This window comes from Camelina sativa, chromosome 1, assembly GCF_000633955.1.
Source record: "Camelina sativa cultivar DH55 chromosome 1, Cs, whole genome shotgun sequence".
NCBI lineage: Eukaryota > Viridiplantae > Streptophyta > Magnoliopsida > Brassicales > Brassicaceae > Camelina > Camelina sativa.
This window is the reverse complement of record NC_025685.1, coordinates 12,991,851-13,011,348: the sequence shown is the minus strand read 5'-3', so window position 1 is coordinate 13,011,348 and position 19,498 is coordinate 12,991,851. Positions and strand designations below refer to the sequence as shown.

At 36.0% G+C, this 19,498-nt stretch overlaps 1 protein-coding gene and 2 pseudogenes across 1 annotated transcript; 1 reads left to right on the top strand and 2 right to left on the bottom strand.

Moving 5' to 3' along the window:
* LOC104707511 lies at positions 1-1,111 on the bottom strand (annotated as a pseudogene).
* Positions 4,711-10,981, top strand: LOC104707501 (annotated as a pseudogene).
* Positions 11,910-13,028, bottom strand: LOC104707495 (probable F-box protein At5g47300). The gene has a single exon (XM_010423861.1). It carries the CDS (start codon positions 13,026-13,028, stop codon positions 11,910-11,912), a length of 1,119 nt encoding a protein of 372 aa, XP_010422163.1.

Genomic DNA, 19,498 nt, shown 5'->3' with positions numbered 1-19,498 from the left:
CTAATCCCACCTAACCACGATAAAGATCCATCCTTTTGAATCAAGGTGATAGTCAAAAAGAAACACACCTCCTTGGCAAATGGGTTAGTTGGAGCAAGAAATCGATTGCCCTGACTGTTGATGGTGGGACTAGCACTACCACCAATTGGATACATTTCCCAATGCGTGTAGTCATTGTTTACTACATGGAAATATCCATGCCTACACCTACAAAGACCAAATGTTTCTTACAATCAACACAACTGGCAGGTACTTTGATAAAAATGTTAAGTAAGTTAGTTACCTTTGGCATCCTCTGGATTAAACCCTCACCAAAATGGTTGTAAGCAATTGTGACTTGCATCACCTTGTCTCTTGTGTATGAATAACTCTGCCCCAACAGCATAACCTAGTAAACATATTCTCTAATCAATTTCTGCTAAAACCACAATTCCAATCCATGAACAGATAAAAACCAATCATCCCTAAGTGTAATACCTCATTATGATGGGTGAAGAAATTGTTGGAGACAGTAATGGCGGTGGAGCTCATAACAGCGTCAATAAGCCCATCGGCACAATTAGAAAGCGAATTGTGATCAATCCAAATATGACTCGACCCAAAAAACGAGATAGCGTCACCATCAGCCATCGATCTCCACCCGTAATGCGACGGATAGCTTCTAACCATAGCGTTACCAGTAGGCTTACAGTCATGTATATGAATCCCGTGTACGATAGTGTTCGTAACGTACTGAATCGTGACTCGTGAGGCAAGCGCCATTAGCGATGTGAACATTGATGCCACGGCCATCGATGGTTTTGAAGCTGTTCATGATCAGCTCTTGTTTCAAGGTTATGACCATGTCGCGTTTGAAGATGATCCAAAGGGGTTCTTCTTGGATCACGGCATGACGGAGTGTTCCCGATATGGGATTAATCGGGTTGTCGTCGTTAGGGTTGGTTACGACATAGTAACGACCGTTGCGGCCGAATCCGATTTGAGCAATCGGCTAAACGTTGCGAGGGAGCTGCCAGTTACGGTCGCAACGCCAGCAATCGTCGATTGGGTTTCCGGTGGAGCAGGAGAAGTAACCTAATCGTCTCCGCTCTGTACTGTTTCGTATGCTCATGTTTCATCGGTTAAAAACAGTTTTACCCAATTATAGTAAAATTTTACTTATTCAGTAACAAAAAAATTAGTAAATCTGATTTAATTTATTTTTGGTAACCAATTGTTTTTTCTTTAATGTAAGTACTAGATGCGGATCCGCACGTTCGTGCATATATTACTTAACAAATGTACTTAACAGATTTGAATCCGAAATGGACGATACATGCATATATTTCGTGAAGCACAAGCTTCCGTTGAAAACGTAAAAAAAAACAAAGTAGTTGCTTGCATTTTGTTGATATCTGTGTTGGTGTTTAGGGTTGCCAAATGGTTCACGTTCGGTCTATTATCTAAAAGACTCCAAACAGTATTTGTGGCCCTAATCCTGTCTGGTCCAAAAAAATATTTGATTGCTAATTCTCTAAATTTTGATATAAATTGTAGACTTTTTTTCTTTTTTTTTTTGTCTTCGTAATACTTTCAATTATAATAAACATCATAATAATATATATATAAAATGGACATGCATGTGATCTCCATGGTGGACACATCATCATCTACTGATAAAAATAATACATTGAGTCATTGATGTCAAACAAACGAGTTTATGGTTCGACCAAGCAAATATGATAGGTCTCGAAAGTTTTTTCTTTCTGTTTTTCCCCCTCTACCGAAAGCGATTAATTAGAGAAGGAACAAAAACGATATCCTTGGTAACTGGGCACTGGGCAAAAACGATATGCCCAAAGTTCTTTCTGTATAAAATACTTGAAGCTTCACTCAGAATCAGAACATATTTTGGGCCGGATTTGGGCACTGGGCACTGTTATTGGATAATGAATGACAAAGAGATTTACTACCTCCATACGGTTTCCACTAAGAAGACAAAATAAGTATATTTACCGATATGAAATAAAAGAAAGACAATTTTTAAACATAAGTGGATAAAAAGAACAATACGGGATTGATGATATCAGATAGAATATGAGCATACAGAGAGAATCATAAGTTCTCTAATCCCGCTCACACGCGTGTCTAGATCTATGCTACTGATCATATTTCCTATTTCTTCATGCATTAATGTATATATTTTATATATATGCAGCGCATGATACAAAATATATTGGATTCATTATGAAGCATAAGAACGAATGCTAGTATATAATAGGATGGAAGAGAAAAAGATGTCATAGAATAAGATTCATCACTTGGAATTAATGTTTTTTTTTTTTTGTCGAAGGGTTGTCGAGTAAAGAAATTGACTCAGAATAATACTGTATATAGATTACTAGCAAATCTTACTAGTGTATATGTTAAATACTTGGTTATACAGTGTGGCTGGACTAAGAATTTTTTAAAAGTTATTGATTTTAATTACTGTTTTACGTTACTGGTTAATTAGTAGTATAGATTAGTAGGATAAATAAAACAAAGAGAATAAATAAATCATTTTATTTCATGTCGACAACTTGGACAGATTTTTTTGAATGCTAACGTTTGGTTTAAAAGTGGAGAAATAAGTAAAACTAAAAACCAAAAAAAGAAAGAAAAAAAAACAATCACTTAACCTTTGCACCGCCGTGACAGCCAATTATAATACGTGCATGTCACTAATAACGATCATTTTTTTAGTTGATTAGTAGAGGTATATAAAGAAAATTATCTTAAAAGTCGGAGATGGCAAATAACTATAAAAAAACACAAAACAGGCCGTTTGGGAAACTGATTCGCAGAGTTCCAAGAAAATAATCTTTGGGAAAAGAATGAAGCAAATTAAAAAAAAAAAAAATTTAAATGACTGGGTAAATAAATAATAAAAATCACAATAAATTGGAGTGCCCGTTTACTACTAATAAATGAATGGAGGTGAAGCGAAGACGAGAGAGCGCTTTAAGATAATAAAGTGTCGTCGTTTTATTGTATGTGTGGCACATGATGCTTACCGCGTATTATGTTCTGTGTGTTATGATTCTTAGGGTCGATTCACTCTTTGCTTTCCTTGAATTCACGAGCTTCATGAAACCAGACTTGGTTTCATGTTTGAAGAACAAGGGTGGTTTTCAGGATATTTTGGTTCATTGTCCCAAAATTGATAATTTCCTTGAAAAGCTCTTCCAAGTGCTCTCTCTTGAACAGCTTCAGGTAAAGAGAAAAGGTTCTCTCATTCATCGCTTAGTTGGTACTTTCTTTCTTACCATTTAACAATTGAACACTTGCTATTTTCAGCCATTAATCCTGCTCACTTCAAGAAATGTCCTCTCTCTTTCGCTAGAAGCCCTTGTGGTCTTGGTAACTTGAAGAGAATGGTAGATTTAGCAACTCCAGCTATTTCGATCTCCATTCTCTTCAATTTGCCTCCCATTTGTGAGGTTGCCTTTGACAAGAACGGGTCAGTGTTTATGTTTTTGGATCTCTCCCCTCTTTTGCATGTTTTTGGACAATATATTGCTGACTCTCACTCATGCAATCATTTCTCCTTCTTTTTTGCAGCTGCTATTTCCTACAGCATGTAGTGGTGTCACCTCACCCACAAGTGTCCTCATGTCTTGTCAACAAGATGTCTAGCCACTGCCTTGCTCTATCATGCCACAAATATGGCAACACAAGCTTGTTCAGGATGGGATTTTGTTTGGTTCTGACTCTACTGCGTCATCTATCATCTGTGAGCTTACTCCTGTGCTTGGTGGGCTTGATCTCTTGACACACTGCTATGGCAACTATGTTGTCCAAGCTGTGATCAAGAGGTCATCTAGATTGATCCCTGGTTTGTTCTGGTCCTTAGTCTCTACAATTGATGACCAAGAGTTTTATCTTATGTCTAATGTGTGGGGAAGAGAAGTGTGTAAGACTCTCTGTTTCACCCGTGGAAGAATGTAGAAGCAGCATTGAGTTCATTGTCTAGGAGAGAAAAGGAGTATAAGAAGATGTAGAAGAGTTGAGTTCATTGTCTAGGAGAGAAAAGGAGGATAAGAAGAACAAAGAAGATAAAAGATTCATTGATTGTGTGATATATGAAGAAAGAAGAAGTGTGATATATATAGTATAGTAGGACATTGATTGTGTGATGTATATAGTATAGTAGGACATTGATTGTGATATATGAAGAAAGAAGAAGTGTGAAAAAGATTTATTGTAATAAGCAGAAAAAGAAAGATGCGTTTCTACGGTATAAAAGATTTGGGCAGTGTTCGAGAAACCCAAGCACGATTTTTTGAAAGGTTCTTGTGAAGATGAAATGTGATTGGGATATTTGTGATACTGCTTTGTACATGCATGGCATTGACTCATCACAAATTTCCATTAAAAAGGCGAAAGGTGAAAGCTTTTCTTCTTCCTTCTACTTCTTTGAGACTTGGGGACTTGGGAGTGTGTGAGAGAGAGATGCATTGGGTTGCCACTAGAAACGCCGTCGTTTCATTGCCCAAATGGCGTTTCCTCCTCCGCTCCTCATATCGCACTTACTATTCCCTCAAACCCTCCTCCCCAGTTCTACTGTAATCCCCTCCCTCCTCCTTTTCTCGCTCCTTTTTGTATCTTGTGTGCCTGCGTCTCTACCTCTCAAAAGCTTACGTTTTTCAAATCATGGAGGAAAAAGTTTAGATTTTTCTGTACATTTGAGCTAAAGGAATCACAACGGCTTCTAAGAAAGTTAAGACGTCAAGTGATGTTCTCACTGACAAAGATCTCTCTCATTTGGTTTGGTTGAAGGAGGTAAGNAGGAGGTAAGCCTTTTTTTTTTTTTTTTTTTTTTTGTCTTTTTGGTTGACAATTTCCAAAGTCTTGTTATGGTTTCATTATATAACTAGTGATGATAGAACTTGACTGATGCACACAGTTGACAATATAGATATACTGATTTTTATTTCTTTTCCTTTTCAGAGGTTGCAGACATGTAAGAAACCATCTACACTTCAGCTTATTGAAAGGCTTATGTACTCCAATTTACTGGGTTTGGACCCCAGCCTGAGGAACGGAAGGTCAGTGTTATCTTCTAAGACTATTGGAAGATTTCATCTTACTTTAATCCTTTTTGAGCTTGGTTATTAAATGACAAAGTAGCTGGTATATGTTAGTATGACTTAGAAGACTAACATTCTTCCTTGACGGAGATTTATTGAGAATCAGAAAGATGTTTGGAGCCTTACTTTCTAAGTTGTTAGGCTGTAAGCTATCGAGTTGGATATAGCTGGAGTATTGATTAACTCTCATTCCAGTTGTTCTATTGGTTATGATTATTACTTTGTGGCTTTCATTTATGCAATATTTTTCATCTCAGTCTGAAAGATGGAAACCTCAACTGGGAGATGTTGCAGTTTAAGTCAAGGTTTCCACGCGAAGTTTTGCTCTGCAGAGTATGTTGTGTTTTCTCTTTTTGATCTCTCTGAATTTTTTTCTAAGTGGTTTTTGCTGCTGTTCTACATCATGCGTTTTGTGATCTCTGTTACTTCATCGAATATTATGAAGAAATTTGCTGCAATTCTTTGTTTTCTTCAGGTAGGAGACTTTTATGAGGCTATTGGAATAGATGCTTGTATACTCGTTGAATATGCTGGTCTAAATCCTTTTGGTGGTCTTCGATCAGACAGTGTTCCAAAGGCTGGCTGCCCAGTTGTGGTACACAATCCTTTCTGATTTATAGCATACTCCCATTAAGGGCATTGATGTGTAGTCTCTGTTACTGTCATGCAAAAAACACTGGTGATCAAGAGCACTGCCAAATATTCTTAAGGACAATAAAGATAGAACATCACAGTTTCTGAATATTTGCTTTTAGTAAAGTACAATCTGTTTTCATTCTATTTAGTCTTTGATAGTTGTAGTCGGCAAGTTACATAAATAGCTACTTTAGTTTCTCCTTACACGAAATCAAGATTTGATGCTTTTTGTTTGATAGCAAAACTTATCAAGTTACATAAATAGCTGCTTTAGTTTCTCCTTACACGTCATATAAAATTTTCTTTCTTTCTGCAGAATCTTCGACAGACTTTGGATGACTTGACACGCAACGGTTATTCAGTGGTGAGTTGAGAAAGAAAATTCTTACGATATCTATATGTCTCTCAAGCATGTTGAATAACAACTATTCTATATGACTGTTTCTGCATGTTTTTGTTCGGGACTGTAGTGCATTGTGGAGGAAGTTCAGGGGCCAACACCAGCACGTTCTCGTAAAGGTCGATTTATTTCAGGGTATAATAATTTACAATCCAAAACTTTCTGATTTCACAAGCAGGAGTATTCATTGCCCTATTTCCAGGAAAGCTTGAAACCTTTTTTCTTCTTGACATTCATCTTTCTGGCATGCACATCCAGGAAGTCCTTATGTATATGGGCTTGTTGGTGTTGACCACGATCTTGACTTTCCTGAACCAATGCCTGTTGTTGGTAAGTGTTTATTATGGCATGTTTTTAGTCAGTGAAATATTATTTTGCGCCTATTCAAGATTTCAAGTCTTCATATTTTTGTATATGAGTATTACATGACTTGATTTTTGTCTGTAAGTACAGGGATATCTCGTTCAGCAAGGGGGTATTGCATGTTATCTATTTTCGAGACTATGAAAGCATATTCGCTAGATGATGGTCTAACAGAAGAAGCTTTGGTTACTAAGCTCCGCACCCGTCGCTGTCATCATTTATTCTTACATGCATCGTTGAGGCACAATGCATCAGGTTTTTTTATACTATGTAGAATTCTAAATTGTATTAGCATCTCTGAACTGTTGAAGATAATGCCAAATGTAGACATTGAGCCACCTTATCCTCACATGAACAAAAGTACGCCCAGGTGGTCGCATATGATCTAGCAATCAGTTTAGAGTGTCAGGAGACTGTTAGAAGAAAAATCCTATTCATGATTCATGTCAGCTTAGCTTTAGAGCTCTATGGTCTTTTGTGATAACAATTCTTGAATATTATGCCATCCAGGGACGTGCCGCTGGGGAGAGTTTGGGGAAGGGGGTCTACTCTGGGGAGAATGCAGTGGCAGGAATTTTGAATGGTTTGAAGGAGATACCCTTTCNTTTAGAGTGTGAGGAGACTGTTAGAAGAAAAATCCTATTCATGATTCATGTCAGCTTAGCTTTAGAGCTCTATGGTCTTTTGTGATAACAATTCTTGAATATTATGCCATCCAGGGACGTGCCGCTGGGGAGAGTTTGGGGAAGGGGGTCTACTCTGGGGAGAATGCAGTGGCAGGAATTTTGAATGGTTTGAAGGAGATACCCTTTCCGAGCTCTTATCAAGGGTCATAACTACAAACTTTGGCTGCTGATTAAATTTGCATTTTGCTTGTGACATTTCAGTTTGGTGAATAATCAAATATTTACTTTTTTTTTTTCAAAGGTCAAAGACGTTTATGGTCTTGATGATGAAGTTTCCTTTAGAAATGTCAATGTACCTTCGAAAAACCGGCCACGTCCGTTGCATCTTGGAACAGCTACACAAATTGGTTGGCATAGTTCTTCTTGATAAATTGTGTTTCACTAGGAAGTTTAGGAGTTTTGGAATGATAAAGCATGCTAATATATAGTTTGTGGTACTGCAGGTGCCTTACCTACTGAAGGAATACCTTGTTTGTTGAAGGTGTTACTCCCATCTACGTGCAGTGGCTTGCCTTCTTTGTAAGAAAAAGATATTGAAACAGAAGGAAAACTAATTATATTATCCAAAGCTCCCGTTTGAATTCAGTTTTGCTTTATTATATTTTTTTGGGGGACAATCTCTGCCTTTTTCATTTGGTGTCTCTTTCCTTTCAGGTATGTGCGGGATCTTCTACTAAACCCTCCAGCTTATGATATTGCTCTGAAAATCCAAGGTAATTTGACCAATGTGGAGAATTTTCTTAGTTTATTCCGTTTCTTAGATTTTTTATGACTTAACTTTTCTCATTCTGCCTGTGAAACTATTGCCTTTTGCAGAAACGTGCAAGCTCATGAGCACAGTAACGTGCTCAATTCCAGATTTTACCTGCGTCTCTTCTGCTAAGGTAAAACTAAAAGTCATTTGCTACAGAGAACTCTTCTGAAAGCTGATAACTTCCCGTTTTCGCCGATGGAACTTTCATCTCTAACAATGAGCTTAAGAAAAACCTTTTCCTTTGTCACTATAGTAGCATAACAGAAAACTGCTGGTTACAAGCTATCGGTTACTGACACTAATGAATGCAGGTTTTGTAATTAGTCCATGGTCAGCTTCTAACTTCTAGAAACATATTTTTGGCAGCTTGTGAAGCTACTTGAGCAACGGGAAGCCAACTACATTGAGTTCTGCCGAATAAAGAATGTTCTTGATGAAGTATTACATATGCATAGACATGTTGAGCGTGTGGAAATCCTGAAATTGTTGATGGAGCCTACCTGGGTGGCTACTGGTTTGAAGATTGACTTTGAAACTTTTGTAAGTTTAATCATCTAAGATGACTCTGTGTTTGTGTTTGTAAGATTTCTTTGAAAATGGGTACCTATTCCTTGACACGAGCTCAGAGAATTTTCTAATCTATCTAGTTATATACAATTCTGATCTCTTCAGCTGATGAGTATGTGTATAAGTTCAACTTTTCGTTTCCATGCCAGGTCAATGAATGTCACTGGGCTTCCGATACAATTGGTGAAATGATATCTATAGATGGACAATGAAAATCATCAAAATGTTAGTAAATGCGCTAATGTTCCGAATGAGTTCTTTTATGATATGGAGTCTTCATGGCGAGGTCGCGTTAAGGGAATTCATATAGAAGAAGAAATCACTTAAGTGGAAAAATCAGCTGAGGCTTTATCTTTACCGGTTAGTATTGAAGCTTATTTCTTTTAGTAATAAAATATGCTCTTACATATGGTAATGTTTTTGCTTAAATATAGTGGTGCTGGTGGTCTTGTCTTATTTTAAAGTAACGAAACATCCATGTGTAGGTAGCTGAGGATTTTCACCCTATTATATCAAGAATTAAGGCCACCACTGCTTCACTTGGTGGCCCAAAGGGCGAAATTGCATATGCAAGAGAGCATGAGTCTGTTTGGTTCAAGGGGAAACGTTTTACGCCATCTATCTGGGCTGGTACTGCAGGGGAAGAGCAAATTAAACAACTGAAACCTGCTTTAGACTCGAAAGGGAAAAGGGTTGGAGAAGAATGGTTTACAACCCCAAAGGTGGAAGTTGCTTTAGTCAGGTTGTTTTCCTATATGATGAACGTTCCATAGAATTTTTTGTTCAATGTTACTGGGGTAGATATTGATGCCATATTATACTTTTGTTGCAGATACCATGAAGCTAGTGAGAACGCAAAAGCCCGGGTGTTGGAGCTGTTGAGGGAGTTATCTATAAAATTGCAAACAAAAATATATATTCTCGTCTTTGCATCTACGCTTCTCGTCATTGCAAAAGCATTATTTGGCCATGCTTGGTTAGTTTATGCTTAGTCAAATCTTATTAAGAAAAATACATTTCTGTAGTTTTAATGTAAGTACTGTGCACAACTGCAGTGAAGGGAGAAGGCGAAAGTGGGTTTTTCCAACGCTTGTCGGATTCAGTACAGATGAGGTATATGTTTGCTGGTCGTTGAAGTTTGTAGACAAACAACTGTCTTATTCGTATGTCTCATGTTTTTCTAACCTATATTGATATATTTTTAATATAGGGCGCGAAACCATTAGTTGCTCAGATCGATTTGTGCAGCTGCTCTACTTGGAATTTCCGGTTTAATGGTTCCAGCTGAATCAGCTTTTATTCCTCACTTTGATTCCATCATGAAATCCTATGACAGCCCTGTAGACGGAAAAAGTTCTTTCCAGGTAATAAGCATACAAATCTTGAATACACCAAACTGAATTCGTCTCTTCAATTGGAAAGTTTTATATTCTCTGAACTGGTGCTGTGCCATCAGGTAGAAATGTCGGAAATACGATCTATTGTGAGCCAGGCTACTTCGAGAATCCTAGTGCTTATAGATGAGATATGCCGAGGGACAGAGACAGCAAAAGGCTGTCATAGAACTTTGAGTTTTTTGGTAGTGTGGTAGAGTGTCTTGACAAAAGTGGTTTTTTGGGTATTGTATCTACTCATCTCCATGGAACTTTGAGTTTACCTCTTATAGCCAAAAACAAAGCCAACTTGGAAATTGACAGATGGAGTCTGCCGAGAGAGTCTTGCGTTTGAAACAGCTAAGAGGGAAGGCGTTCCCGAGTCATTGATCCAGAGAGCCGAAGCTCTTTACCTCTCGGTTTATGCAAAAGATGCATCATCTGAAGTTGTCAAACCCAACAAAATCGTAACTCCATCCAACAATGACCAGCAGATCTGCAAACCAGTGAGCTCTGAGAGAAGTTTGGAGAAGGACTTAGCAAAAGCTATTGTTAAAATCTGTGGAAAAAGATGATTGAGCCAGAAGCATTAGAATGTTTTTCAATTGGTTCTCGTGAGCTTCCCCCTCCATCTACAGTTGGTTCTTCATGTGTATATGTGATGCGTAGACCCGATAAGAGATTGTACATTGGACAGGTACGTACTTACCATATCATCAATATTAGTAAACTTCCCTTAGAATAGACCAAAAACGAAAGCTATTGATTGATTCTGAGGATTCTTCTGTTATGAAACTGTAGACGGATGATCTGGAAGGAAGAATACGTGCGCATCGAGCAAAAGAAGGACTGCAAGGGTCAAGTTTTTTATACCTTATGGTTAAAGGTAAGAGTATGGCTTGTCAGCTAGAGACCCTTCTGATTAACCAACTACATGAACAGGGCTACCCGCTGGCTAACCTAGCCGATGGTAAACACCGGAATTTCTGAACGTCCTCAAGCTTGAGTACACCAGACGTAGTCAAATTACCAATTTTGGGTCGTCTGTGTAATTGTCGGTTCGTGTAATAATTTTGAACAAAAACCTTTCTAGTGGTATCATTTTTTGTGTTCTCTTTATATCTCTCTAGTAAACTTAAAAAAGCTAGAAATTAGTAACCAAAAGAATGTAAACCGGACATTGGACCAGTCTTTATGACGGCTTAACCTCAATTGCAAGAGAACCGGGTTCAGAATAATCGTGGTTATCTCTACTATTAAAACCGATAATTTATGTAAAACGACGACATTTTAGTTAGTTCTCATCCTCCCCAAATTAAAAACAAAAATTGGGGAGGCAACTCTTATGTTTACACGTAACAATAAGAGTTGATCTCAAAACTTACTAATTAAGTGGCAACTCTTTTATGTCCCAAAAAAAATACGAGTCTTTGCTAAATCCTCCCAATGGACTTGCTCTAACGCTAGGAACAAACAGTATTTCTTTTGCTTTCGAGGTCACTTTCACCAGCCTCTACCTACTTCTCTTCCCCACACAGATTTGAATATATTCACCAACTGCTGGTAAGTGGTAATTCAACAATCTTCTCTATCTCATTAACGTGGAGGTTTAGTGGTCAATCCCATTCCAAACGCATGCATCATTTCATTGTTGGGTGGTTGCTGCTATGATCAGTATGCCTACTTGTAACCCTATTAGATGTTTGAGCATGAGCGTCCCACCCATTTTTATCTACTATGCAGTCAACCGCTTTTGCTCTCCTCTATGCCTCTTGTTTTTTTTTTTTTTTAGTAAAATCGTCCTCAAAAACATGGAACATTCCTTTTGTATAGTGGTACTTTTTCGTTTTGGATTATAACTCACATCCCCTTTTAAGTATGAGTAGAGAGTATGAAAAGCACAACTTTTTGTATTTTAACAAATAAACTAATATATATATAAGAAAACATGATTTTAATCATACCACTTAAAATGTTCGGTAACGCTAGGAACAAACGGTATTTCTTTTGCTTTCGAGGTCACTGGATTTGAACCAAACTTGGAGCATAATTAAACAAAAGTGGCCAACATGAACGCATTGTAGATGCTCCACAATATACTTGTTTGACTTCCTTATCCTCCTCAACAATTGATACCAAGTCGTAGGACTTTCTCACGTCTTCTTCCTCCATCCATCTATCAGAACATAGGACGACTTTCTTCTCCTCGTCGACCAAGAAACTTGAGGAAAGGCAAATGCCAGGTTGAATTTCGGCCACTACTAATATCTTGCTCCACGACACCACTTTGGTCTCATCAATCTCATCTCTTATCCATATCTCCATATTTGTTGTATTTATGCGTCGTATTCGTAATAACACCGAAAGCTTCTCGTCTCTAATAACAGATAGAGCCACATTTTCATAATTAAAATACGGATAGGGAAGACATAGACGTGCAAATTTCTCTGTTGTATAATCAAAACTGACTAAGAATTTGATGGGTTTTATCTCCCACTTTTTATCGGAAGCAAACCAGTAAGTCTTTCCTTTCAAACACACGCTGGAACCATTATATAAATGAAAGTCTAGAGTGACATCAAGAATTCTCCATAAACTAGATTTAATCTCATATATTTCTAATATTTGGTTCTCGTCATGACCCCTGTGTCTCAGTATCTTGTAGCTTTTATTGCTAGAGTTATTGTCTTGGTAAGATCCAAGAGTGTAGAATTCAACTGCCCACAAACGATCTATGGGTTGGGCGATCCACTTGGTTTGACCGGTACACGGGTTCCAAACAACGAGTCTGGTGTACCGTTTGTTGGTGCATAGCAGCTTGCCATCGTAGTGAACGACTTGAGATATATAGAACTGAGCTAGATGAGAAGAAAGATGATCGAGTAAGCTAAGCTCACCTTTAAACTCTGCAGATGGAATTCCATTGAGATCGACACTCATTGAGCAAATCCTGTATTCCTTTGTTAACATGAGAACTAGAAACTCCTTTGCGGCTTTATCAAAGTGATTATTTATAAATCTCCTATCGTTGAATAAACCGTTCCATAGTTTGCAAGTAGACCGTAACCGTTTCAAAGATGTCGCCGGAACCCGACAGAGTATCTCCTCCTCTACCAAATTCACTGGAAGTTGCCACATCTTTTTTTTTTGTTCTCCCATGAAGAACGATCAATTTGTGGTTCTTTATTTATATATTGGGAAACGCATTCCACTTTCTTATCATCAAGAAAAAAAAACGACAAATATAATAATGGGATATTGACATATTAATAACAATGGAGAACATTTTCCTTTTCTTGAATTTTTCCTCATAGGAATAAATTTTATCCCTTACCTATTATTTGAGAAGTCGGAAAAATGGTAATAACTGAATATTTCCATATGATGTATATAGTAAGTAGGTTTTGGACATGTATAACATATATATAAATACATGTTTTGTTGAAAATCATAAGCAACTAATAATATTTGTTCAAATACCATCTTATATACATATGTACATCCAATATACGAAGAGGTTTTGGCGTATTGGGTGGGTAGTTATCTAATTCACCCCTTTATTATTGCTTCTGCAAACTCACACTCAAAGCAACTGGAGCAGCTATAGTTTAACACCACAAAGACGAAGAACAACATCATCATCTTGTTGACAAAAATAAAAAAAACATCACCTCTATTACGAAGCATGTAACAAGTAAGAAACTGCAAATCAATTTGTTTTTCTTTCTAACATTTTTTTTACCTGCCTTTATCTGTCAGCAGAGCCTAATTAACTTACCTCTTTAACAATCTAATATGGATGAAGCGGATCTCCTCAAAGTGTTGGATAAACAAGGGCTCGCCAAACTTGACGACTTGAGGCAAGTTAAAACAATGTATCCTAGTTGTACAAGTTAAAATAAACGATGCACTAGTTGTAACACTGTAATTTTTTCTTTTGAATATAATTTAACATTAAATTCAAAAAAAAAAAAAAACAATGTATCCTCACAACTTGGTGATGGATCTGTTAGGGTTTCGTAAGGGATGAATATATGGGTGTAATAACGGAAACGAAGGAGGGAGAGAGGATAATGAGTGATTGGTTGGTTTGGTTGAGTCAAGCTTGGGTCTCAAGTTTTTTCTAAAGCTTGTACTTGCGGTCCAAGTAACTTGAGATAATATAGCAGCAACTTTTCAGTTCCCATAAACAATGAATGCTACAGTCTGATCATCTTCCTCCATGTTGTAGAAAAAGATTGAAACCTTAATAAACCGAAACTTAGAGAGACATATCAACAAGGTGTAGAGCTCTTCCCCGTCGTCCAACAAGATGAGTATCTTCTGGAGTCTTAGTAAGAGATTAGTAGAAAAACCCATGGAATAGACTGTGAGCTTGATGAAATAAACGAAGAAGTACCGTAGATACGAACGTTGCACTGATTCTCTTCAAGATGATTTTTAACCTCAGCCAAAAACTTAGCCGTGGCCGCTGTTGCACAGCCCCACTTCGAGACCGGAGAAGCGGAATCTGTAGCCATAGTTCCCCAGTTCACTCCTACACTACTAGTGTTGCTAGAGCCAATGGAAGTTTGTGAGAAAAGAAAGAAACAGAGAATAATAATCTGATGAGAAAAGAAGAACATTGTTAACTTTGATCTCTCTTGTACCATTTTTCTTTCTTGATAAGTCACTTTTTTCTTCTCTTTATGGAGTCTTTCTAAAAAGAAGAAGATGAAAATGTGATTGGGATATTTGTGATTTGTACTTGGTTTAGTTAAAGAAGCACACACAACATGCAAAAATAGTCATTGGCCTTGTTGTGGAAACACTTTGTACATGCTATCTGTTAACCTCACATGGCATTGACTCTCCACAAATTTCTTATTTTATTCACATAATAGAAACTTCATTAGTTGGCTCTGCACTCTAGATATTTAGTGGTTTTGTTTTCTTATTATACTAATACTCATTCAAGTATTTAAGTTAGTATAGACTTAAGAAACTATTGATAGTCACATTCTCGAAATGAATTAGACAATCTTCATTTTATCATTTTGTTCAGGCTACGCATAGTACAACATAGACTAGATAATGCTACTAAAGTCATACAACATAAATTAGATAAGGCTAAAAAAGTCATAAAACACACAGATTAGATAAACTCTAGTGGCACAACATGTTATAGCTTCTGGATCGTAATCACTTCTCTTCACTGCTTCCACGGCAAAACATCAAATGCTAGACATTAGCTAACTTCTTCATAAAAGATGAACAAAACTACAAATCCTGCCAAGAACCGTGTGGACATAAAAAATCTAGAAATAACTCATATGTAAAAAAAAAAACTGTGACATATTTAAGCCGACAACATGATCAATCTAGTATTGAATCAAAGCCTAACCACAGAAAAAGCCTAGATACATCTAAGACTAAACCTCATCGAATCTAAGTCTAACTTACAGAAAGCCTAGTCATATTACCTGTCATTGTAGAGAGCTATCTCAACAAGCTTCATATCTTGTTGGGTAAAAGTATCTGGCTTCAACCCTCGGGCTGCAGGGGCAGACATAATCTGACAATTTCCGGCAGTCAGTTCCTTGTCTTTATCAATGACATGAAACACGTAGCAATATGATCCAAGAAAACCTTGGTTTAAGGCCTTACAAATCGGGTTTCCTTGAACATCTAGGCGCCATCTATCTTTGTTCGTCCTAGGGATAACCTTTGCGTTCTCCCAACATTTCTCCTTTTCCTCCTGCGGGAAATCGTCTCCACCATTGAACCGCTTGTTGTGAGTACTCATCTCTCTGTGTGAAACTTTAAAGAAAAACAAAAGTTTGCGGATAATCAAGATATTTCGTTTATGTTTTAGACCCAATATAACCAAGACACTTGAGTTAGAATCCTAATCACACTATATATCTGTATTATTAGACATTCATCAGACCATAAATGGCTACTACAAGCCAAAGTCATCTTCTTCATTCATAACCATAAGACTAGTTCTTGCCATTTCCCCATTTTTACAGCAAAACATTCTTAGCATAACCCAAATTCTAAAGATAATCAGGCTTTTGGTTTTGTTTCGGTTGACCGATTGGTTCAGTCGGTTCGACAAAACCGAACTGAAAATAACCGATTGTAAGTTTAATTATTGGCGATCAGTTAATCACTACATTACGACTGTTAACATTAAGAACCGGAACCGAGCACCCAAAATCTCAATTCAGATGATAATTTCAGAGGGCTAGCTAGGGCTAATTTTAAAATTTAATATTTCAATAATTTTCTTACTAAAGATTTTTTTTAACATAATATTTTTTAATAGTGCAAGAACAAAAACATGGAAGAAGAAACTCAAAATATTATTTAGGTTATTATTAACTTTTAAAATAATTTCTATTTTATATATTATTTATGTTATCATTGGTTCATGGATTTTAGTTATTTAAAGTTCACTAGATCCGGACCCGCACGTACGTGCGAGTTGTTTGCAATAACTAAGTTTTCTTTTAATGTCTTTTTTTATATAAGTGTTTCAAATATAGTTATTAGTACTTTAGACCAAAGTTTTTTATCTTGGAAAAAACTGTTATTCTTTATAGTTATTTTAGAGCTTATAATTTGTCTAAAGAGAATAAGGGAGAGTAGAAAATGTGTTGTGAATGTAGTATAGAAAATTTGTTGTGAATTTAGTGTAGTTTGTACGTTTGAGAAAAATCATAACTTTCTCCATCTTCTATAATATTCAAATAGTCGACTTTTATCAATTTAAATATGTTAGTGAGTGGAACTCGAAATCTACTTGCATATTGTACTCTCCATTATGCTCCAACTTAGTGTAGAACTTTATAGAACATATGATTAATATACATATAATCGATTAATTACACTAAAATTCCTAATGAAATATATTTGATATTAACTATAACATAAAAGTTACCGCCTAACAATTATGTTGGGTTCGATTTAGCCCAGTACAATATCTGTTAGTAATGCCCAATAAATAAAAGGTCCAAACCGAGACTGCATTTTAACTTTATTCCTACAAAACTCGCGCAAAGAAAAAAAATCTTCTTGGTGAGTGACAGTACGACTTGAAGAGGCAAAAACCTTAACCTTCTTCTTCCACATGCTTCCCTTTCAATAGAAACATCAATGGACAACCAAGTTCATCAATGATTATATTGCTTTGTCATGTTTTCATTATCATTAACCAAAAAAATGATTACAAAATTTCACAATCAGCTCTACTTTTATACTATTTTTGAATCCACAGAATCGCATATTAAAATTAATAATCTTGAAGCCTCACCAACATTTTTAGGTTTAAATTTCTTATTCTAGACATTTTCCTTAATAAATCTGTATATAAAACTTAGGAAATAATAGACACTAACTAAAAGTCTAAATAGATTTTGACATGATACAGAAACCTCCACTCTCCACAGCAACTATCATTTTGTGGAACTTGTTAACTTGATTGTTTTTAACAGTGGCATGGATTAGAGTTCCCTATAGTCACAAAACAATTTATTATGAGTCACCTAAACGTATATGGGTTTAACAAATATAAGTAAATAGTTAGAATATTTATTTTTATGAATAGAATCTCACCTCGACATCTGCTAAAATCATTTCTAAAGTTTTTCCAGTGTAAATCGTATATTGTCTCCACGAATGAACAATCCACACTTAGATCTTTCGGTTCGTTTTGAAAGGCTTTATGTTATCAAGGCTCTTGATTCTATTACTTGCAGCCATTTTCTATATGAAGTGGTTATCGTAGATATTGTATTAAGATACATTGTATTCACCGAGCCAAATATTTATAGTTGGACACCTCTCATTTAATTTGCGAATAAATGAGCAAATAATAATGGTAAGTAGGAGTTATTTGGTGTAATATTGTCTTGCTAGTTCTCGAAACATTGTAGCCGATAATTTTGTAAATTTGTTAAATTATATATTTAGAATTGCCTTAATTTGTTATACTTAGGATATAAGTATAGTTTTCCTTTTTCATCATTATTAGTTTACGAAAATTTTGCTAATTTGTTGATTTTACATATTTAGGTAAGTCGTAATTTGCGTTACTATTCTCGACATAAGTTCAGTTTGTTTTTAAAGGAATACAATATCTTAGTAATTAACAACAATATATTAGTAGTTAATTTTCTTATTTAAAGAATTATGTTTTCTTTGGAAAAATTGAAGTTTTTTTGGACTATTGTATTTATTAGGCCTCTAGATAATGGTTTATTAGATATACTTCGTTTGGGCCGGACGTGTATAACCACTAATTCATATGTCGAGCATTTATTGTGAAAAAACTTTGTTTGTTTATACTATTAATTATTCTGACTCCGGACATATTATAGATAACCCGAATTAATTAAACCCGGGTCACAGACGGATCCAAGCGTTTTGACGTTGCAAATTACTTCAATATCCCTCTAGTATTGTATGCTTTTTAATTTATTCAGGGTCATTTTATGTCATATTTTCCCAAATTTTATTTTTGCCTTGAAAAAGTGTTTCCCTTTTAATAATATAGATTTCAGTTTAGCAAGTAGTGGATAGGCTATATTTAGATGTTCTAGGCTGACAAACAGCATATGAACTGACTTTGAAAAGAAATCTAGGATTCGACCACTGAAAAAGTTATGGTCAAGGGATACATATATAAACCTATATAGAGGATATTGAAGAAGAATTTTGAATTTCAAATGGGTCGTGTCTGAAATGGTTTTCAGATAAATCAAGATTTGAGAGTCAAAGGCATGGTGAATAGAGAGGAAGGAATGGTTCCTGAAAAGTTAATATCCCTAAGTATGTAGATAGTTAACTAGGCAAGCTTGGTTAAATTGGTAATAATTAGAGGAAAACCACGAGTGAAGCGGTTAGAGGAAAGGTCCAATTTGGTGAGGCGGGTTAGATTTAGATTTGTGAACGTACGTGGACGAAACTTCACCGGTAAGACAACAAGATCCCAAGATCAAAGATACAAGTCTAATTTTCTGTGATGTTCTATATCAATTTTCCATGAGACGTAGATTTACTTGTTAAAATTTTTAGTTATGGTTATCATGGTGTATGTACATAGTTTACATGTTACACCTTTTTTTTTTTTTGACCTGCCGCACATGTTACCTGTTACACACAACATTTATCTTTACAAAACTTTTGATCCTCTTTTGAAAGCAGTTAAATTTCAAGATTGCTGGAAAAGAATTACAATCTTTACAAACACAACTGAGAGATGTGTTCATAACGAATAGATTGGTTGGTTATTTGATAGACATCCCCAAAGATACAAAAACTAGCCGAGGGATTTTGGTAATGAATTTTGATAGACATCTAGATTAATGAAATCTTTATCATTGATGACTTGATGTAATACTAGTACAGTATAAAAAATTGTAGTTGAATCCAAACAAACAAAATAAGACTAACTTATAAGCACTTTTGTAATTCGAAACAAATCAAAGGGACCAAATGAGAAATTATTAATTTAAAAGGGGTAAAATGCTAATTTCCTTTAAACTATTAACGAAGAAGACAAAGAAGAGAACACAGTCGTCCGTCGTCGTCGTCGTCTTCTGGCGGGAAAAGAAACCCTAGAA

Bases quoted from the DNA above. Each gene is read 5' to 3' on its own strand.
- LOC104707495 (XM_010423861.1), bottom strand. From the start codon at position 13,028: ATGTGGCAACTTCCAGTGAATTTGGTAGAGGAGGAGATACTCTGTCGG.